At 36.2% G+C, this 23,003-nt stretch overlaps 1 protein-coding gene, 1 long non-coding RNA gene and 1 pseudogene across 2 annotated transcripts; all 3 read left to right on the forward strand.

Moving 5' to 3' along the window:
• Window positions 1-299: 299 nt before the first annotated feature.
• On the forward strand, window positions 300-17,421 carry LOC140866119 (26S proteasome non-ATPase regulatory subunit 2 homolog A-like; annotated as a pseudogene).
• Window positions 17,422-18,429: 1,008 nt separating this feature from the next.
• LOC140861306 (26S proteasome non-ATPase regulatory subunit 2 homolog A-like) lies at window positions 18,430-19,013 on the forward strand. The gene is made up of 3 exons (XM_073264310.1): window positions 18,430-18,494; window positions 18,586-18,858; window positions 18,968-19,013. Exons 1-3 carry the CDS (start codon window positions 18,430-18,432, stop codon window positions 19,011-19,013), a joined length of 384 nt encoding a protein of 127 aa, XP_073120411.1.
• A 1,697-nt stretch (window positions 19,014-20,710) lies between these two features.
• LOC140867479 (uncharacterized) lies at window positions 20,711-22,710 on the forward strand. Its single transcript, XR_012145158.1, has 3 exons — window positions 20,711-20,941; window positions 21,797-21,891; window positions 22,326-22,710. It is a non-coding gene; the product is annotated as an uncharacterized lncRNA (long non-coding RNA).
• Window positions 22,711-23,003: the final 293 nt, after the last annotated feature.

A 23,003-nucleotide genomic window follows, 5' to 3' on the forward strand; every position in this document is an offset into this window, starting at 1 on the left:
CTGCCCCGCCTCCCTTTGGACCCGCCCTGCCCCGCGAACCCGACGGGTCCAATCCGGGTTACCCGTTGGATCCGTCAAAAAATAAATATTTTTAAATTTATTAAATTAAACAATTTAAAAATTAACAAAAAATCATTAAATTTAATTTCAAATATATATTGATAATATTTAAAACAAAAAAATATTCTCACAAATTAAAATTTATCAACTTGTAATTAATTAATAATTATTAGCCAAAAATATTATAATTATATATTTTTATACTAAACATATCATAATAAAATAAATTCATTTCAATCCAATAATACTATACACTCAAATTATGGATAAAATATTAATTATTTAGTATAAAAATATAATGATATATTATTAATATTACATATATATTTTATATTTATATTTATATATATAAAAGTATATTTTAATTTTACATACATATATATATTATGGGGGGCCAAACCCGAGACCCACCCCGCCGAGGCAAGTTTGATGTGAAACCCGACCCATCGCCATCCCTACCAGCCTGCAGAAAGTTGCTCTGGAGAGCATGAGGTTTGTAGTATTTCCTAGTTAATTATTTCCAATTAAAGAAAGCATTCTATTTGGGTGCGCTGGAGATTATTTCCGTCTAAAATGGCATTTTAATTGTGATGGAAAATGGCAAGTGTGAAATGGTTGTCGTGTTGGAGACATGTTTTTGGTTTTAATACCCGCTAGATTACCTGGAGCCTTGGCATCAATTCCCTGCACTTTAATGTCATGAGGATTATTGAATTATGGTGTTTGATATCACCGAGGCTGAAAAGCTGATATTGAATTAGTTTTGTGCCTGCTTTTCTGAGAGAGAAATGGAGTTCTGAATCTGGTGTGCGAATAATACATTTCGGGTTTCTGATCATTGTGAAAAACACAGAATGCTAGATTATATAAACTGAGGATGCATGTGATAACGTGATTACCAGATGCATAAGGTATTTAAATAATGCTACCACTGCTACTTTTTTTTTGGGGGGAGGGGGATTTGTTGTCTGAGAAACAGAGATCATAGGAATCTGTTGACTTATGGCTTACTTAATGGGCTTAATTGGCTTTTCTTTTATTGAACAAACTACAAAGAATATGATTTGATTTAGAAATTGTTGAGTTGCTGACTAATTAATTGTTGCAATTTATATAGATTCTATCAGACCAAGGACTCCAAATAAGATGATATGAATTACCCCAGGATTTATTAATTATGTGACAGGTGAAATATATGACATCCGAATGTCGTTGAAATCCGAATGTCTGTTTTATTGAAGAGTGGCATCTTCTAGGGAGGGATCTAAAACACCAAAAGCTCTCTTCGTTTATGATTACCTAGAAACTGTGATGATGATGTATTATGCCTCATGATTATGGTTGGATTTTGATTTGACTTTTTCCTTATAGAATAGAAGTTTTTTGCTTATGTTAGGACTTGTACTCTAGTAATGCACACAAAGAGAACAGAGATAACATATACTTCTGCCAAATTTTGTTACCCTGACCTGTTTTGCACACCTACAACTCCCGTTTCACGTTCTAACTAGCCTTTTGTCTTCATTTCCCTTTCTTACTTGTCATATATAGTGGAAAATGCCTTGTTAGTTATAACCAGGTGTAAGAAGTGTTGGTCCATCGTGGAAGGGTGGATTATTTGTACAATCAAGCAACATTGAATTATGGGCAGCAGTTTAAAAATTATGTAGGTTAAAATATAATGTGGTGGTGAATCCCGATATTATTAATACTGAAAATCTTATAGAACAACCATATGTGATTGATGCCCAGATGGTCTATGAATAGACATTTACTGATTTTTCGAAAATCTTTCCAGAACTTTGAAATAAATCAACCTGAAATTCGAAGTTTATAAATTTGGTCAAGAATGATTCATCATCCTAAACTCTAACAACTTGTAGTCACATGACTTATATGGGTTGGATTTATTTCTGTTACGACGATGATTGTTGAGCTCATCTGATACAATCTGAGGGGAAAATATGCCAAATAACCTTTTTTAAAAAATTTAAAATTTTAAAAAATATTATATATTGATTTAGGCGGTTGCCTAGAAGGATTTTGAGCCGCCTAAGAAGCAATTAAGCACAATAACGCCATGAGGCATCAACTGTCTAAAAATCAGGATGGTGGGCAACCGCCTAGCGCCGCCTTTTAGAACAGTGTTTTAGATCAACTGTAAACACAATATGTTTTGTATTAAAATATGGATAATTATGCATAATTTTGGTTATATCAAGTTGGTCTCCCAAAAATATTCAAAATTGTAACGTCACTAATAAATTTTTTGAAGATTTGCAACTTCCACATCTAAAGTTTTAACATTGGCATAAAGTATGCTGAGCTAATTGACAACATGATCTATCTAATGATTTTTTTATGGCCGTATGTTTTTTTATTTAGGCAAGAAATTCGTACTGCAACCAGTTCAATGACTTCAGTTCCAAAGCCTTTGAAGTTCTTACGTCCTCATTATGGAACTCTACAAGCACATTATGAGAAAATGTCAGATTCTGATCTCAAGGTGAAAAACTTCAGGCGACTATTCAGCATAATCACATGGTATCTGTGTAAACCTCTCTGATTTACAAATGTTTTAAAACATTTTGTGCAGAAACTGCTTGCAGATATACTTTCTGTTTTGGCCTTGACAATGTCTCCTGAAGGAGAGAGGGTGCGCTTTCTGAACCCACTGCGTTAGCATAGGCTTTTTAGTTCATTTCATAGATCCCATTTATTGTCTTATTTGTCATGCATAACTTTTTTTGCAATTTTTGTGAAATATTTAATGGAATAAGCAAAACAAAAGAGTTCATTTCAGATAATTACAGTTACGATTTAATGTTTTGTACATAAAACCTCTTATAAACTGATTTATTTAGCTATCAATTATTTGTTACACATCTGACCCGAACTTTAAGTTCTTTTAAACGATTATCATTGGATTTTTTTTCCAAATTATTCCACACAATAAAGCAATGTTGTTTCTTATCTGCATTTGTTCGCCAAACATGCTTTTGTTTCTTCAATCCAAGGAAAGAACATCTGAGGGCAGATATCCGCACCATATGAAATCTGATTTAGTTTTTTTCTTATAATTGATATGATTGGGATTGGATGTGAAATCATATACTGGAGTCTAAGGTCATTCTTTGTGTGTACAATATGATGATCTTTTAAGTGCAAATGCCAAAAATTGTAGGCGAGCTTGAAATACAGATTATTAGGGTCAGACGGTGATATTGGTTCATGGGGTCATGAGTATGTCAGGTGAGAATCCGTATCCATTTAGTCCTACAGGTTGGTAGCATGTGACAATTAAAAAGGACTACTTTAGTGAGCAACCTTCACATATAGCTGTCAAATTTATTTCATTTATAACTGTGAATTGCTCAAGTTGTGTATCAAGTAAGATGCAACATGACTAAACAATAATTTTTTGTGCATCACGTGTTTTTTTCTATTGCATTGTGTTCTTTAAACATAGTTCAAAGAATTTTATTATTGATTTTTTTTGGTTATTATCTGTATTGGTCCTGTGCTAATGCAGGAATTTGGCTGGGGAAATTGCTCAAGAGTACGGAAAACGGCAGGTTAGATTTTTTATGAGGCTTTTCACTCTTTTAATCGCATGCATATGCTTACAGTACTTGCAAATTCTGATTGATTGTTCTAGAGTTATGTTTTGCTTTTATGTGTTTTGATAAGTTGTTCTACCACTCGATCCTGAACAACTACTTTGATTGGACTGAAACCAACTTAATTTGGTTTGTTTGAAATTCACTGTGTTGATTTAGATGTTCAGTCACTGAAAGTTCTATTTTAACTGTAGTGGTAATAATCTCAACTTGTTTTAGTTTGTTCGGATTTTTTCTTTATCAAACTTTGAATCTTTTCATTTGAATGTTGACCGCATCTGGCAATGTTAAGGTGATAAAGGAGATTAGTGCATTTTGGGATATTGCAATGGAAAATTTTATGAATACTTTTTTTTTAATTTGTTTTTGAATTAAGCATTTTTTCTCGTAGATGTCATACTCATGTTATTAACATTTAGGGTTAATTGTATTAGGCCCCATGTCAAGAGTTTTTTGTTTTTTTTGTTTTTTGAAATCCCATGTCAAAAGTTTAAAACGCTATTGTATTCTCCAATTTTTAAAATTCAAGCACATTCCATCCTCGTGTTAAAAAAAAACTCAGTCACATTTACCAATTTGTGAGGGGTTTTATGCCTTATTTTAAGAAATGTGGTTTTGTATAAAATTAATTTTATTTGTTTTTTTTGAAATTTTTTACATGGGTGCTTATGCAGTTTGCCCTTAAGTTTTGTTGTGTGGTTGATAAAAAAATTGTTGGGCTATTGATAGTCAGTCACAACTCATACACTCTGGAATATAAGGCATTTTAAAGTTTTAAAACAAACTGAATTTAAAATATAATGTAACAATAGAGTATTTTGGTAGAATGTGATATATGTTTGTTTTTGTTTTTGGTAGAATGGAAATGTTCTTTAAAAACATTATACGATAGCCTATCTTTCAACTTCATTGAATTAAATGTACGGCCTTTAGTGCAATGTATGTTTTTGTTTTGGTAGAATGGGAAATGTTCTTTAAAAATTTTATCACGGATATCCTTGTCTTTCGGCTTCATTGAATACAGCCTTTTGTATAAAATAATTGTGAGAATAGTGGTGGAAGTCATTGTAGTAGGAGGAGGAAAAATGTGATGAAGGGTTATTTTATAGATGGAAATGCTGAGCGTGATTGGTGAGAGAAAAATTTGTGGTGACTCAGGATTCTGTTATGGACAATGTGATTTTGATTAATGAACCGGATAAAGTGTGGGATAATGTTGGTAGGAAAAAGTGTACAAAACCGATTTTTTTCCTAAAAAAAGTCAATTGTAGCATGCCATTTATTACAAAGCAGGAAATAGATTAAAATTTGTTATAAGAATCTAGTTTGGTTGGTTTCTTCAGATTATATGGTCCCTAACTCACCCTTGAGTAGAGTCTTTTTACTCTTACTCTTTTGTTTTTGCAGTCTGGGAATATCTACTCTGACATACTTAGTGAGGAATTTGTGCAATTATGTTGCTTTAAATGATGACTTGGGGTGAATTTATGATATTTATTTGCAAAATTTTAAAGAGTGGAAAATTTACATCTTTCTCCTTGACTTGATGCGTGAAGTTTCTATCTTAACATTACTGCATATGCTTATGTCTGAACAAGTTTCTTTGTTGCATCATCTATTTCAGGGTGAAGAAACCTCAATTGATGATCTAATGGACCTTGTTGTGCAAATTTTTGCCTTCCATATGAAGGTATCGCAGTGTACTGTTATTTGTTTAATGTTAAGGTAGAGCAGTTGATAGTTTTCTCTCTTTGATATATGTGATTATTACCTTCTGTCTACACCATAAGTAGCAAGTTTTTACTTCAGGTTGTTTATATCTTGTTTTGTTCTTAGAATAAAGGTTTTGGATTGGTTTTGTTTATGTTTTTTGCAGCATAATGCTGAGCCTGAGGCAGTTGATCTTTTGATGGAGGTATTATTGCCCATCCTAATGTATTTATACATTCACGAAGACTTTTGTGAACATCACAAAAACAGAGAGAAACATTTTCTATTACTCTTTTTTTATCCAGGTCGAAGACCTTGATCTATTAGTTGAGCCTGTGGACAGCACAAATTATAAAAGGACATGTACCTTACTAGTTCGGCAAAGTAAGTAGATGTTTGAGCTTCTTTTTTAGATTCATTCCACTCTATTGGTTGGTGTTTTATCGTCAGTGTGCCGACCATTATTGCATTGCATAGCTACCTCATTGATGATGATTGATCACAAGCCTGTTCTATTACCCTTTTGCTGTTTCCATGGGTATATGAGACCAAAAACTCAACCTGGTGTTCTATGTCAAAATTTTAGATTGAAAGGAGTGTTCTAGTAGATTTGGTCTGGTTTGATCTGTTGGATATTGAAATTCATTGAAAATGACCGTTTTGTATCGTGTTCCTCTTTGTTTTGATGGTTAAGTTTGTCATTTATATTGCGGTTTTTACATATTTTATTGCTACGTGTACAAAAAATCAGGTATCTTCCTGGACCAGATGACATGTTGGCTCTGGATATCGCACAGTTAAAGACTTCAAGCCCAATCCGTTAAATTCTGTAGCGAAGCCCAAATAGTTTTGCAGCCCATTGGAGTATCGAGACTCTTCTAAAATAATTCTCATTTTATTTGTTTTATTTAAAGTTGTTATATTTGTTATAACAGAATCACTAGATCTTCTCCAAGTGTCTCAAGATCATGCGTTGTAACAGGGTATTTAAATCGATACTGTTCATCATCAACATTCAAGGAATGAAATCGCATTTCTTCATTTTTATTCTTAGTCTCTAACTTGGTATCAGTTCTGATGGGAGATTATATATTTCGAGGCATGTTAGATTTGATGAAGCCATTTTCCCATTCTCTCGGCAGTCCACTCCATCTCCTTTATCATCCTTAAGTCATCCCTCCAATCTCCTTCTTCCTATTATTTCTGGTTCTGGTACTATTCATTCCTCCCCATCCCCTGGTTTTCCTACTTTGCGTAATACAGGTCCTTCTTCCTCTCCCTTAGATTTGTCCAGTTCACCTTCTAATCAAAATCAAAATGCTACTTCCTCTGGTACACTCACTGCTCCATCTCCATTGAACACTCATCACATGATTACTCGGGCCAAGGAAGGGATTTTCAAACCAAAGGTCTGCATGGCTGATGTTCCTATCTTTCAGGAACCCTTGACAGTGAAAGAAGCCATGCTTCATCCTCAATGGTGTCAAGCTATGGAGACTGAATTTAATGCATTGATTGCTAATAATACTTGGTCTCTCGTCACTGCTCCGACTGACACACCACTTATTGGCTGCAAGTGGGTGTTTAAACTCAAAACCAATCCTGATGGTTCCATTGCTCGTTATAAGGCTCGTCTTTTGGCCAAAGGGTATTCACAAACTCAAGGTCTTGACTTCGGTCTACACCGAAACCTTTAGCCCTGTAGTGAAGCCTACTACTATTCAAATTGTGCTCACAATTGCCGCTTCAAAGGGCTGGAACATCAAACAAATTGATGTTAATAATGCTTTCTTGCATGGTACTCTTAATGAGGTTGTCTATATGCGTCAACCACCTGGCTTTGAAGTTCAAAATGGTGATTTTCCTCTTGTTTGTAAACTTCATAAAGCCATCTACGGGCTTAAACAAGCCCCATGCGCTTGGTTTGACAGACTTCGAATCACTCTAAAATCTGCTGGTTTCATTCCCTCTAAAGCAGACTCCTCATTATTTGTTAAATTTGGTGATACTTGTGTCATTTATATACTTGTTTATGTGGATGACATTTTAGTCACAGGCAATGATGATCATCAGATTCACACCTTGATTCACCAACTCAGCAGTACGTTTTCTCTTAAGGATCTTGGGGATGTTTCTTACTTTCTTGGAATCGAAGTCAACCGTTCAGCAGATAAGTCTTTGTTTCTCAATTAAACAAAGTATACTCGAGATCTCTTGCTTCGCACAAAAATGGAACGCAAAGCCACTGCCTACACCAATGTCTACTGGAGTAAAGCTCTCTTCGCATGATGGTGATCCTTTTGACGATGTCACTCTTTATCGAAGTACAATTGGTGCACTTCAATACTTGACCATCACCAGGCCAGATATTGCATATAGTGTCAACAAGGTCTGTTAGTTTTTGCCAACGCCCCTACATTCTCACTGGAAAACAGTCAAACGCATCTTGTGTTACTTACATGGTACTCTTGACTTTGGTTTTCAACTTGGTGCTTCGGGTGATCTTTGTTTATCTGGATATTGTGATACTGATTGGGGAAGTGATCCAGATGATCGTCGATCTGTTTCAGGGTTTTGTTGGTTTCTTGGCCATTCACCCATATCGTGGAGTTCTAAGAAACAATCTGTGGTCTCTCGCTCTAGCACCGAAGCTGAGTATCGCAGTCTTGCCAATGCTACGTCTGAGCTTTTATGGATTCGGTCTTTATTTACTTAACTTCATATTTCCTCTGATGGAATACCACTGTTGTGGTGTGACAATGTTAGCACAATTGCCTTAAGTGCTAATCATGTTCTACATGCTCGAACGAAGCATTTAGAATTAGATCATTTTGTTCGCGAAAAGATTCAGTCCAACATTGTCTCTGTTTGTCATGTTCCGTCCTATGATCAGACTGCTGATGATGTGCTTACAAAACCTCTTTGTGCTGCTGCTTTCATCAGGTTACGATCCAAGCTCAGAGTTCATTCTCATCCCCTGCTGACCTTGAGGGGGAAAGTTAAAGACTTCAAGCCCAATCCATTAAATTCTGTAGCGAAGCCCAAATAGTTTTGCAGCCCATTGGAGTATCGAGACTCTTCTAAAATAATTCTCATTTTATTTGTTTTATTTAAAGTTGTTAGATTTTTTATAACAGAATCACTAGATCTTCTCCAAGTGTCTCAAGATCATGCGTTGTAATAGGGTATTTAAATTGATACTGTTCATCATCAACATTCAAGGAATGAAATCGGATGTCTTCATTTTTATTCTTAGTTTCTAACTCGCACACACTATCTATATGAAATTTGAAGAATATCCTAGAGCCCTGCAGATAGCTCTGTACCTTGACAATATGCAGGTTTGTGTTCAGTTTGATTCTGATATTCTTACTTCAGGACTTCTAATTGAGGTAACTTTGGATGGAAGTTTGCGGCGTGAGATTATCATGTATCAGATGTGAAATCATAGATCCAAGAATAACATTCGTGTCTTGTTTACTCGACAAAAATTATGTTTATTCCTCTAGTGTAAAGTTTTGGTATCCTTTTAAAGTATGTGAAGCAACTTTTCACAACTTGTAGTGATCTTAAGAAAAAGCAGCAGTTCTGCTTCATACTTGCTCGCCATGTAAGTCATCTGGATAATTGGTTGCAGTTACTTTGTTCTTTGTCGTCAACCTTTCTCTTATTTTCTTTGTGTACACTTGATTTCTGCCTCTGTTTAGTTTGTTGGTGCGGTTTTTTATAAGGTTTTGGGATGTGTATTTTGGGTGGTAATTGTTTTTGCTTTGTATTATGCTGCACTGCAGAACGGTTTAAGGTTACTGCCTATATGATTGCGCTCAGTGTTGAAAGAGTTATTATCACTAAAGCATTTGTATTCACCCTATAAATCTTAGAATAATATTGGATCCAACACTTGGTGAAGGAATTTCTTACTTTCTGCATGGCTGAACCGTTGAGTTATGACATGTAGAGTATGAATGTGCACAATCTTCCGACTTTTTGTGATATGGTTGAGACTTAAATTTAGGTTACATTTTGCTATGCATTTTTTCTCTTACTATTTGCATTCTTCTTAAGCTTCGTGCCACTCACGTTACATAGGATGATTGAGTGTGTGTGTGTCTCTGTGTGTTGTTAAATAAATGATGGCTAAGAGAAAATGAAAAATAATATATCTGTTCCATTATATGTTGATATTTTTGTTTTTGATTAATAAAGATTGCATGTAGAAATATTGGTTATAAATCTGTCTTTGCACATCATTATTCTGATGGTATAGAAGGCTTAGCGGATTCCTTTAAGTTTTGGAATCGAACAAAACAAGTGGATTTGCATTTTGGTTCTTGCGACCTTGGAAAAATGTCATATACTCTATTCTAGACCGAGGGAACTATAAATCCATTGATCTTTTATGTTACATTGATGCTCAGTCCTTGAATATATATCGGTGTTTACTCTCTTGTTGCGCAGGGCATTACTTTTGAACTTGATGAAGAAATGTGTGCAGATGAGAAAGAAAGAGAAGCTTTGCAAGAAATAATTAATAACACAAAGTTAAATGAAGGTTATCTTGCACTGGCACGTGATATTGAAGTCATGGTGCCCAAATCTCCAGATGATATATACAAGGTCTGTCTAGTCTTTGACTTCTCACTTTTTCCATTATCTATGTGGTTCTTGCCTTTAGCATATTTTTTATCGCCCGTGCTAGTAATGTAGTGTCTTTTCCCGCCTTCCTTACAAGCATGATAAAAAATAAAAAGTGAAGTGTTTGGATTTCAATATTTTTCCTGGATCTATAGGCACATTTACTTGATGGCCGAGGCAGTGGTGGGGGAACTGTTGACTCTGCCCGGCAGAACTTGGCTGCAACATTTGTCAATGCGTTCGTAAATGCTGGTTTTGGCGAGGAAAATGTCAACGTCATCTCTCACTCTCTACTTAACGTGGTGTCATTATATGTGTGCAGGATAAGTTGATGACAGGTTCATCAGAAACATCAAGTGTTGGTTCTTCGACAAGTTGGCTCTTCAAAAATAAAGAACATGGAAAAGCCAGTGCTGCAGCTAGTCTGGTGTGTACTTTTCCTATTTGTTTACGTTTATTTAATTTATTGTTTGTCTACTAGCTAAAAGGTCATTATGTTTCACCATTACAGGGCATGATTTTACTCTGGGATGTTGATTCTGGGCTTGCTCAACTTGATAAATATTTTCATAGTACCGACACTCATGTCATTTCCGGAGCATTACTAGGAGTCGGGATTGTGAATTGTAATGTCAAGAATGATTGTGATCCTGTAAGTTTCAGTTTCAGAACCCATGGGATTATATGTGCATTTACTGACCAAAACAATTCCGTGACACTAGTTAGTTTTTCTTACCTCTAATATATTTGTACTCTCAGGCATTGGCTCTTTTGGCTGAGTATGTTGATAAAGAAGATTCTTCTACCAGAATAGGTGCAATAATGGGCCTAGGTCTTGCATATGCAGGTTCTCAGAATGATGAAGTGAGTTTGTTTTGTGCAGAATCATAAAACAGCGGTCCAAGATTTTTATAACTTGATCTTTCTTGTTTTTGCACTCTCATTCTCTCGAACAAGATATGAAACAAGAATTAGAAAGAAAACTTTCTTGCTTACCTCTCATTAACAACGATACACAATATATACATGCTTGTCTACATCCAATTTAAGGAAGTAAATAATAAGAAATATATATTATAGATACTTTCCTATTCTATCTAAGGAAAAAATATAACAGAATATATTTTCAATATTCTCCAACACTCCCCCTCAAGCTTAGGAATAGATATTGCGCATTCCAAGCTTGCTCAGTAGATCTTCATGACTTGGCTTAGGGAGACTCTTTGTTAGGATATCCGCCTCTTGTGCTTGAGAGGAAATATAACATAAATTGATGCCTCCTTCCTCAATTTCGTTCTTGATGAAGCTTCGATCAATTCTTACATGTTTCATTCGATCATGCTGAATAGGATTTTTTACAATGCTAATGGCAGATTTGCTGTCACTGTACAACTTTGTAGGATGATGAATAGGAATTTGCAAGTCCTGCATTATTCTCTCAAGCCATATAACTTCACACGTTCCTTGAGCAATAGCCCTATACTCTGCTTCTGCACTACTCCTTGCCACGACGGACTGTTTTTTACTCCTCCAAGTAACCAAGTTTCCCCATAGCTTAGTGCAATATCCTGAAGTTGATTTGCAATCCTCACTCCCTGCCCAGTCAGCATCAACATAACCTTCAATACTTCTGTTCTCATTTTTAAGAAGCATCAGCCCTCTACCTGGTGTACCTTTAAGATATCTCAGGATGTGATTCACTGCCTCTAGATGTCTTTGGGTCGGTGAATGCATGAATTGACTTACAACACTCACAGCATATGCAATGTCTGGTCGTGTAAGGGAGAGGTAAATCAACCTACCAACTAGGCGCTGGTATCTCCCTGTGTCCACAGAAGGATCATCATCTTTAATCTTGCTTCTCCAATTTCTTTCCAGTGGAGTTCCCACTGGATTGCATCCCAACTTCCCAGTTTCTTTCAGTAGTTCAAGGGTGTATTTTCTCTGAGAAATGAAAATACCTTTCTTACTTCTAGCCACTTCCATCCCAAGGAAATATTTCAAGGGTCCTAAATCCTTCACTTGGAATTCTTCCTTCAGCTGATTCTTGAGCTTCTGGATTTCGGTAATATCATCTCCTGTGATGATGATATCATCCACGTACACAATTAGAATGACTTTTTTTCCATCTTCTCCCCTTTTTATGAACATAGTGTGTTCTGCCTTTCCTTGAACATATCCAAATCGGAGAAGAGTCGAACTGAATTTAGTAAACCATGCACGTGGAGACTGTTTCAGACCATACAGTGACTTTCTAAGCTTGCAGATTTTACCTTGTTCTTGTTCTAACTCAAACCCCGGTGGAATCTTCATATACACTTCTTCCTCAAGATTTCCATTCAAAAAAGCATTTTTTACATCAAGTTGATGCAATTCCCAATCTAGATTTGCTGCCAAAGATAGGAGAACACGAATAGAATTGAGCTTTGCCACGGGAGCAAACGTTTCTTCATAATCAATTCCATATGTCTGTGTAAAGCCTTGTGCCACTAACCGAGCCTTGTACCTTTCAACTTCTCCATCTTCCTTGTATTTTACAGTAAAGACCCATCTACTCCCAACAACTTTCTTATCCTTTGGTAAGTCTACCACTTCCCAAGTTTTGTTTTCATGTAATGCCCTAATCTCTTCCTGCACGGCAGCATTCCACTTTGGGTCTTTTAGAGCTTCATAAATATCTTTTGGCACTTTTACATCATCAATCTTTGCTGTAAAGGCTTTAAAAGAGGGAGACAATTTGCTGCAAGTTAGAAAATTTGAGATAGGATGTTTAGTGCATGATCTTACCCCTTTCCGTATTGCAATGGGCACCTCCAAGTCATTGTTCGTACCAGAAACCGATTCTTGGTTCGATGATTGATTGTGCTGAGGAGCTCTAGGCCTGCGAGAATAGGTTTGAAGAGGTTTCATGGAATTCTGTTTTTCCCATTGAACTTGATGTGAAACTGAACTTGGTGTACTTTCGTGGTCATGCAGTGGTTCAGTAGGTGCAGTTGGTTCAGTAGGTGCAAAAGAAGAGACATCTTGTGAGATAGGCAATGACACGGTGGGATCCCAATGACTGTTTTCATCAAAATTCTCCCCCTGAAAACTGTCCTTGGAATAGAAAAACTTATTTTCAAAAAAAGTGACATCACAAGAGACAAACCAACGCTTAAGGAAGGGAGAATAGCATTTGTATCCTTTTTGGGTTGGAGAATACCCAACGAAGACACATTTAAATGCTTTGGGATCGAGTTTACTTTGATTTGGTTGTGTATTATAGACATATGCAGTGCAACCAAAGACCTTTGGAGACAATGAACTGAACAGATTAATTGTTGGGAAGTAATCAACAAGAAGATTCAAAGGAGTTCTGAATTTAAGTGTCTTTGAAGGTAGACGATTAATTAAATAAGTAGACGTAAGAATTGCCTCTCCCCAAAAAGAATTAGGAACAGAACTAGTGAACATAAGTGATCGAGCTACTTCCAACAAATGACGGTTTTTTCGTTCAGCAACCCCGTTTTGCTTAGGTGTGTCAACACACGAACTTTGGTGGTGTATCCCATTATCCCCCATATATTGACAAAAATCACGAGAAAAATATTCCCGACCATTATCTGTTCGAAGAACCTGGATAGTGGATTGGAAAACATTTTGGACAAATTTGTGAAATTGTTTAAACCAGTGAAACGCCTCTGATTTATCTTTCATCAAATAGACCCAGCAAACCCGAGTATGGTCATCAATGAAAGTAATAAACCAGTGAGTTCGATTCAGATTAGATATGCGAGATGGACCCCAAATATCACTATGAATCAAGTGAAATGGTTTTGTGGGTTTATATGTATGGGGCAGATAAGTACTTCTGGGTTGTTTTGCAAGAACACAATGCTCACACTGAAACAAAACTTTCTTTTTATTGATGAAAAGATGAGGATACAAAATTTTCATATAAGAGAAACTAGGATGTCCTAAACGTTGATGCCATATCAAAATATCAGAATTGGAAACAACAGATAATGACCTTCTATTGTTTGACTCAATACTACTGGAATTTTCAACTCTCGAAAGGTAGTACAGGCCATTTTTCTTCTCAGCACTGCCAATCATCTTCCCCGAAGAACGATCCTGAAATTCACAATGAGAGGAGAAAAAAGTCACTACACAATCCATATCATGTGTCAACTTACTAACAGACAACAAATTGTATGTCAAACTAGGCACAAAAAGAACAGATTTCAATATCATATTGGGTAAGCAAACCGTCCCCTGGCCCACGGCAGGTGAGGTTTTTCCATCTGCTACCCACACATTTATTCTGTCATGACAGTTGGTATAATCATCAAAGACTTTTATGGACCCTGTCATATGATCTGAAGCCCCGGTATCTACAATCCAACAATTAGGCTGCTGCGACGTGGACAGAAAAGTTTGGCTGTTTGTACCTGTTTGTGCCATAGCAACAGTAGGAGATTTAGAGTTGTGACCATCAGTACTTGTTGAAAGTTTGGTCTGATGAAGGAATTGCCGTAGCATGTCTTCAAGTCCAGCACTGGTAGTGGTCTGTGATTCAGCCAAGTGAGCAGATTTTTGGTTCCTTTGTAGTTTTCGTGGCTTCCAATCAGCAGGGTTGCCATGTAAATCCCAACAAGTTTCACGTGTGTGATATGGTTTATTACAATAATCACACACAGGTTTGTCAAAAAACGAAGTGTGTCGACCATTGTTATGTTTGTTTGTCACAAGGGCAGAACCTCGAGTTTCCAAAGGTTGTGAGTCTTGCTGTGAGGAAGTGAGCATCACACGTTTCCTGCTTTCTTCTCTCCTCACTTCAGCAAACGATTCACGCAGACTTGGGAAGGGCTTCATCCCCAGTAACCTCCCACGCACTTCATCTAAGTCTGGATTCAGCCCATGCAAGAAATCAAATATGCGTTCCTTTTCAAGCATTTTTTTGTACTTCTCTGCATCAGTAGGACATGCCCATCCACTTTCATAAAAAAGATCAATTTCTTGCCATAATTCCATGAGGGAATTGTAATATTCAGTAACAGTAAGACCACCTTGTTTGGTGTTACGGATTTTTGAGCGAATCTCGAAACATTGAGATGTATTTTCGAGATCAGAATAAATTTCTTGGACTGCATCCCAAATCTCCATAGCAGTCTGGTAAAAAAGATAAGTTCGACCGATGCTTGGTTCCATAGAGTTGATGAGCCACGCCATGACAATCGAATTTTCAGCTTCCCAAGTGCTATACCCAGCTGTTGTTTTTCCAGGAGCCTTGATATCCCCAGTTAAGTAGCCAATTTTTCCTCTTCCCTTGATGACAAGCATCACTGACTGAAACCATTCTCGAAAATTTACACCATTGAGTTTGTGCTGAGTAATTTGTAGTGACTGGTTGTCGAACGAGGGAGTAGGAGAGGATTTGGATGCGGGTACTGGAATTTCCAGAGTTGACTCGTCTTTGGAGGTCATTTTGTAACAGTGAAACAAGACAAAAGTGAACAAAGACAAGGCGGCAGAATCGCCGGCTCTGATACCATGAAACAAGAATTAGAAAGAAAACTTTCTTGCTTACCTCTCATTAACAACGATACACAATATATACATGCTTGTCTACATCCAATTTAAGGAAGTAAATAATAAGAAATATATATTATAGATACTTTCCTATTCTATCTAAGGAAAAAATATAACAGAATATATTTTCAATATTCTCCAACAAGATACAGTTGTTTGGTTCTAATTTGCTTTGCAACATCCAGATTCGCGGTAAACTAACTCCCATACTTGGAGATTCAAAGGATTCTCTTGATGTGATTGCATTTACTGCACTCTCGATAGGCTTGGTGTACGTGGGTTCGTGTAACCCTGTGTAACGAGGAGGTTGCATGGGCAATCATATTTGCATTATTGGATCGAAGTGAGTCAGAATTGGGTGAGCCCCTCACTCGTCTCTTGTCCCTGGGTCTTGGTCTTCTGTACCTTGGAAAGCAGGTGAGAGATACCCCTGAATGTGGATCAAAATCAATTGACACTCATTCTGCATCAAGTTATTAGAATTCCTATATTTAATAAACTTCAATAAGAATATTGTTTATTTTCGATAATCTGGTATGGAGCAATTAGGCATAATCTTAGCTTAAATACCCATCAAATGCGGCATAAAATGAAGCTGTTGCAACCACTGTTGGAACTGGATCCGACACGCTTGTGCTCCTTAGTTAAAATTTTTAATTTGCTCAAACATTCCTTTCATATTTGATTTGGGATGAGCTCTCACAAGCACGCCGCAGAAAGAAGTTGGATAAATTTGTTTTGCTTCAATGCTCATGCTAGATTGTTTCTCTCTCGTCTGTATGTCAGGAAAGTGTGGAAGCTACAGCTGAGGTTTCAAAGATTTTTAACGAAAAAAATAGAAAACATTGTGACATGACCCTGCTCTCTTGTGCTTATGCGGGAACATGGAATGTTCTCAAGGTAATAAACCCTTGTTGCACTTCTTATCATTTTAGTGTGACAATTTTGGTTCTTCATACCATTTTAGTGTGTCGATTTTGGTTCTTATTACCATTTCCCATTCTATGTGCAACACTTTCTTGGTCAGTGTGCACATCATCTGGAGAAGGGTGAAACATACCAAGGACCAGCTGCTCTTGGAATTGCTATGGTAGCAATGGCAGAGGAACTGGGACTTGAGATGGCCATATTCGGTCATTGGAGCATCTATTGCAGTACGGAGAGCAAAATATTTGGAGAGCAGTTCCTTTGGCTCTAGGTCTCCTCTGCGTATCAAATCCAAAGGTACTTTTTTCTTTCCTCTTGTTCTTTATCATGTTTCATTTCTTTTCTTTTATGAAAACTCTTTAAACCCCCCCTTACTTCTTGCCTATTATTTTTTTTTGGGTTCCCTTTGGTGGTCTGATCAGGTCAATGTCATGGGCACATTAAGCAGGCTCAGTCATGATACAGACACAGAAGTTGCAATGGTATTTTGATACTTGAGCCGACGAGTTTTTGGTTGAATTTCTGTCATAGTTATTGTTGTGCAATTCATGGTTTGGTACTCAGTGGATGCTTCTTGAACTATGTAGGCGGCCATTATTTCCTTGGGATTGATTGGTGCTGGAACCAATAATGCAAGAATTGCTGGGATGCTTCGTAATTTGTCAACTTATTATTACAAAGATGCCAGTCTTCTTTTCAGTGTAGGGCAAATGTTGACTATTCCCGCACCTTGATGCATTTTTCAAGCTCATTCAAATGTTCGGTTATTTTTGTGCGAGTAAAATTATTTGCATTCCCAATTGTGCAGGTCCGGATCGCCCAAGGTTTTGTCCATATGGGCAAAGGATTGTTGACACTTTCACCCTACCATTCTGAAAGATTCTTGCTATCCCCGTAAGTTTTCTAGATTTCAGCTCCTATTTGTTAAAATAAAATGTATCCATGTTATTGGATGGCAGTTTCATATTTTACTTGATGCTTGGACTCCATTTATTTTGGATAAGTTGTTTGAAATTTTTTTTCTACTTTTATATGGTGTGGGTGAGATTGTGTGTAATGTAACTAGTGTAATGATGGTCATCCTCTGTTTATTTGAATGTAGAGAAGTGCAACTTGTTTTTGTGCATGCATTACGGCATTACCATGACACTTCTACTTTTATTGTGTTGTTTGATGTTGCGATGTTCACATGGTTGCCATTGTTTCTATCCCTTGATTTTGGATGAAGTACTATTAAAGTCAATCTCATTTATGTGGAACTAGAGGGAATATTTGATCAGAGTTGATCTCTGCGAAATACCAATGTTTTGTTCGTTAATTTTTGGCATTAGCAATAACATTAGTTTTAGCTTCTCATTCTTTAATTAGTTAATAATGTGCTAATTTAAGTTTAATAGAGCTTTACTGGATTGCTTTCTCATTATTTATAGTCTGCTCTTTACATCGCTTGATAACCAATTATATTCTCCTTGATCATCTGCAATATAATTGTTAGGTCTGATGATTATTTAAAAGGCAAAAAATCTGATAAACGGTGATTTCTTTTCTATGGTAGTGTTTGCAACCTATAAAACTAAGTGATTATTCTCTTAACAAATTAATCACTTATTTTTAGAGGTTGCAAACACTACTTAAAAGTGAATATCAAATCCACATTATATCAAGTTAAACAATTTTCATATTAACGGTGGTGGATTTCAAATAAACACAAGACGAGGATCATTTGAAATCTATTTCTCAAATCCTTCCTCAAATCAAATCCCTTCCTCCAAATTAAATCAATCAATCCAAGTGTAACATTATAAATTTTATGGTCATTTCGTATTTAACTTTTATATTTTCATTTTAATATAAGCACAACGATAATATTGAAGAATTTTGCTTGGCATTGACTACATCATATTTCATGGAATCCATACACCCACACTCACTCTTCTTTTTCCTCCTTCCAGAACTGCACTGGCGGGACTGGTGACTATGCTGCATGCATGTCTTGACATGAAAGCTCTCATCTTGGGGAAATATCATTATGTTCTTTACTTCCTTGTTTGTGGCCATGCAGGTGTGACATTACTCCGTCTATTGTTCTGTTATTCTCGTTCCCATTATATTTGTTATGTGAATGCCCTTCCTGTAATAAAAATGCACGTCTGCAGCCAAGGATGCTGATGACAGTGGATGAAAACCTTAAACCTCTGTCAGTACCTGTTCGTGTTGGCCAGGCTGTCGATGTTGTTGGTCAAGCGGGTAGGCCCAAGACCATTACGGGTTTCCAAACCCACTCAACTCCTGTTCTTCTATCTACTGGTGATAGGGCAGAACTTGCAACTGAGAAGTAAGATATGTGCTCTAATGCTGGTGTTCAATCCTCAATTACATGAATCACATGCTAACACGCACTGGTTTTTGCAGATATATTCCTTTTTTTTCGCCAATTCTTGAAGATTTGTCATCTTAAAAGAGAACCCCGAGTACAAAGAGGAACAATGATACTGATCGGGAAGTGTTTGCAAACATGTCAAATCAATCAAGAATCATGCCTGAGTGAAGCTAACTAAGGACGCCTTCTTTACTTCAGATTTCTTCACAATTGCGTCTATGGGGACCCCGGACTGTTTAATGGCATTTTGAGTAGTTGGATGGGGACAGGAGGGAATTGTAACATTGTAAAATATTTTCTTATATGGTAAAATTCATGGGGAAATTCGAATCATTTGCTACGAGTTCTCGTTCATTTGACCACGATTTTGAGTTCTTTTTCTTCCTCCATGACAATACTATTTAATTTTTAAATGACCCGTTGGTGGTTTGAATTCGTGGATACTTGAACATTAAGCTATCGTGTGATATACTGATATTTCACGAGAAATTATATTCAAAATCCAATAATGTGATAAAGCATCTCATATTCCTCAGTGTGGTATAGTATGCAAGATTACAAGTCATTTCTCCAATCAACACAGCCTGATTCTGGGTGTTGGGGAGGCGTTCTGGAGGTTGTAGCGGAGCAGTGACCTGGAGTTTGGGCTTCGACAACAAAGTGCTGATGGATGCAGGTACAGTCCGAGACTCTAGAAATAATTAAGAGTATCTGTTAGGTTAATTAATGTTTTCAGAGCATGTTTAGTGATATAACATAATTTGGAATATTAGGCTTGGACCCTAGACTTGTACTGCTAAGAAGTTGCCTATAGAGGTACGTAAGTACTGACTGAGATGACCAGCAAGTATACATGTTTTTATGTTGCTTTTATCTGTGCATAATACATGCTTTACTGTCTTTCATATATATATATATATTATGTTGCATGTACATATATACGTTGAGATTGTATCCTTTTGAGATAAGCTATGATTTAGAGGGTCGCTCAGCCCTATTTTTATTAGTTATCTATCACCGGAAGACGTCGTGACGACGGAGAATGACGCTACGGTGTTAGGATGAGTGTTTGGATTTACCCAGCGGAGTTGACCCCAGATGGTACTACAGACTTATAGGCGCCTAGACTGAGCAGATACTCAGATATATCCAGTACCCTGACACTTGCATGCATCATTTTGGTCTGTATACTTGTGCTTATTGTACTGAGCGTAGTCGCTTACGTCCTCTATTTTATTATTGGACACCGTATTCGACGGGACTTGTCTCAGATTAGACGACGCAGACGGTTCGCGGAAGGGTTGAGATCTGGTGCAGTAGTACTTGTGAGTTTCCGTTAGTTTAGGGATTTGATACACTTTCGATTTGATTCTATAACAGTATATTTTTCCTTGGATTTTAATGTCGGTTGTATTCCGTCGACTTGTCGTGTTGTTTCTAGATAATTTATTTATCTTCCATTGTTAGTTCTGTTTTATCGTTTTTAAGTTAATTGCATGCTTAACCAAATTTACAGTAAGTGATACGAGTTGGATCACTACAATTTATATTATAAACTATGTCGATATAATGTTTATCTTTCCTTGATTGCTATTGTTAGCATAATATGATAAGAGTATACTCTAATAATTTTTAACTGTCAAATAATATTAAAAATTAATCGTCGTAAAATCAAATCGAGGCAATTTAATGACAAAATATTATATTGAAAAAAAACTATTTTTCTTTTTTAAAAAAACAAAACCAAACAATATATAGCGTAGACAAACATATGTGTGAGACTGTCCTGGTTTCATAAGACGGACTCTCCATCGATTATTCGCTTACAAAATTCATCATTCGCTTACAAAATTCAACCGAGAAAATATCGTTCCATCTCGAATCCAAGAATCCAGACTCTTTTTCAACACCTTGAATTTCTTAAAATTTATGAAGATTCTGGTCGTGCACAGCTTCATAGTGGTGTCAAATCTGTACGAAAAAGCTAGACTCCGGTTCGCTCAAATCCACAGCCGAAACAGTGGAGAACGACATTACGGTCATGGTTAATCTTGTTTATCATAAAATTAAGGGTGTTCCTGGCTACTGATTTGTTTCAATTTAATGTACTGGTATTGATATTAAACTGAAGCGCCTATTTTCTCTTACATTATGATGTTATCCTGTCTTTGGCTCAAGCGCCTGAAGAGCCGTTTGTTTTCAGTAGAGTTTTTAAAAAATAAGTTTTTTTTAAGTTGATTTTTAAAAACATTTTTTAAAGTAAAAGCTGAAATAATTTTGTATTTGGATAAATATATTGAAAGCATTTTTTTAAAGTTGAGTTTTAAAAAAAGCATTTGAAAAGCTATAAATATGGGCTTTTAAAAAAGCACTTATTTTGGCTTAAATAAGTGCTTTTAAAAACACTAAAAATTCATCCAAACACATTTGAGTTAATAAAAGCATTTTTTTTTTAAGAAAAGTGTTTTTTCTTAATTCTCTATTCAAACCAAACGGGCTCTTTGTTTCATTTTATGATGGTCTCTTGTTTTTGGCTCATAGGGCACGAATTGCGGTTTGTTATGGAAAATTCAAATTTTGATAAGCTACCTTGATATTGTACCTTGAGCAGTGGGAACAAATATATGAAAAAGATTTGTGTTTTCTTGCATTTTTAGCAGCCTCTTGAACTGTATGATCTTGTTTTGTGTGAGAAAATATCGTGATTGTGGTAGAAGAGTGTGACAGGATTACGTTTGTATAGAAAATTGTAGGTTGACGGGTTAACTAAATTCGATTTATCAGTCCTTGTTGTATTGAAAATGAAAGTGACGATGAGAATTCTTTTGTAATTTATTTTCCATATATGTTTTCTTTATACAATTTGAAGGTTAAGAAACAAATTTGTTTGCAGTGATGCTCTAGACACACTTATGCTGGTTCGGTACTGTTGCCGAAGAATGCTGATGACTCATGTTGATCTCATCGAGAAGCTTCTGAACTATAATAGTCAGTGTCATCTCCCTCGTCTTTAATTCTCTCTTGCTTGCTTTCTATTCTTAGATTTGACCTCTCTGATTGGTGGAGTTATTGATGCTAAGAGCGGTGAATATGTGTCCTGTCACTTAAAAGTTTTTCCTTCTTTTAGAGGAATGTCAAATGTGGTTACAATCAATAAATTGAGGCTTGGACCTATTGCATATATGACAAACCGCTTTGTAAGATGAGCATTCAAACATGTGGAGTGAATTAAAAAAGGCTTTTGCTGAAATTGATACATGTAGTGCTGACTTTTGAGAACTCACTAATCACCCGCACATTCACATTAAAGAATGCAATATAATATGAATTACCGGTTATTGAATCTGTTCGTGCTTTGGATGCTAAGAAAGAACCTTGAGCTTGTTCTCTGTTGTTGAAACTCATTTGGCTCTATTTTGCAGCTTTGGAGAAAACAGAGGTTTGAGCTTGTCAAGACGTTCATAGAGGGAAAACGATATATATACTTTGATGTAAAGCCTATGGTATTCTTGATCCAATAGTACTTGATTGCCTTTACCAACACATTCCATTGGAGCTATGCATGGGCAACAACTCCACAAAAAAGAAGTTGAAATAAGTATCTGAAGCAGCAAGTGTTGCTATCACTTCTAGTTCAGTGTTGTTTTGTGTAGAATCACTTTGTCCCCAACAAAAAATGGCTTCTCTAGTAGGTTTTGTATTTGGTTTGATGCTTCATAATCTCCCTGCCTTTGTTAGAGGTTGGTTTAGTGAAATACGGACCGTTCGGTGTCATCTACTGTCGAGTCTTTCACAAAAGCATGGTGTAGCCCAACATTAATTTCCAATGAATTATCATTTACTCGAGTTTCTTGTTTTTTATTTGTTTTATTTTATTTATAATTTCTTTCATCTGTTTCATCATTGGTTCCAATAATAAATATTTTTTAAGGAAACACCCAACACAGCCACACACAATGACTCTTAAAATGGCCTATATCTGAAGCATTTTATTTATTACAGAACAAGAAAAGAGACCATGTAAAATGTATGTGGAGAAAAGACAATGTAAAATTGGATAGCATATATTTGAAGTATTACTTTTTACGTAAAATGTATTA

Source organism: Henckelia pumila, chromosome 4, assembly GCF_033568475.1.
Source record: "Henckelia pumila isolate YLH828 chromosome 4, ASM3356847v2, whole genome shotgun sequence".
In the NCBI taxonomy this organism is placed as follows: domain Eukaryota; kingdom Viridiplantae; phylum Streptophyta; class Magnoliopsida; order Lamiales; family Gesneriaceae; genus Henckelia; species Henckelia pumila.

Coding starts and splice junctions, on each gene's coding strand:
- LOC140861306 (XM_073264310.1), top strand. CDS start 18,430: ATGGAATCCATACACCCACACTCACTCTTCTTTTTCCTCCTTCCAGAA. Junction 18,495..18,585: donor GAACTGCACTGGCGGGACTG/GTGACTATGCTG, acceptor GTGGCCATGCAG/GTGTGACATTACTCCGTCTA. Junction 18,859..18,967: donor GCAGAACTTGCAACTGAGAA/GTAAGATATGTG, acceptor CAATTCTTGAAG/ATTTGTCATCTTAAAAGAGA.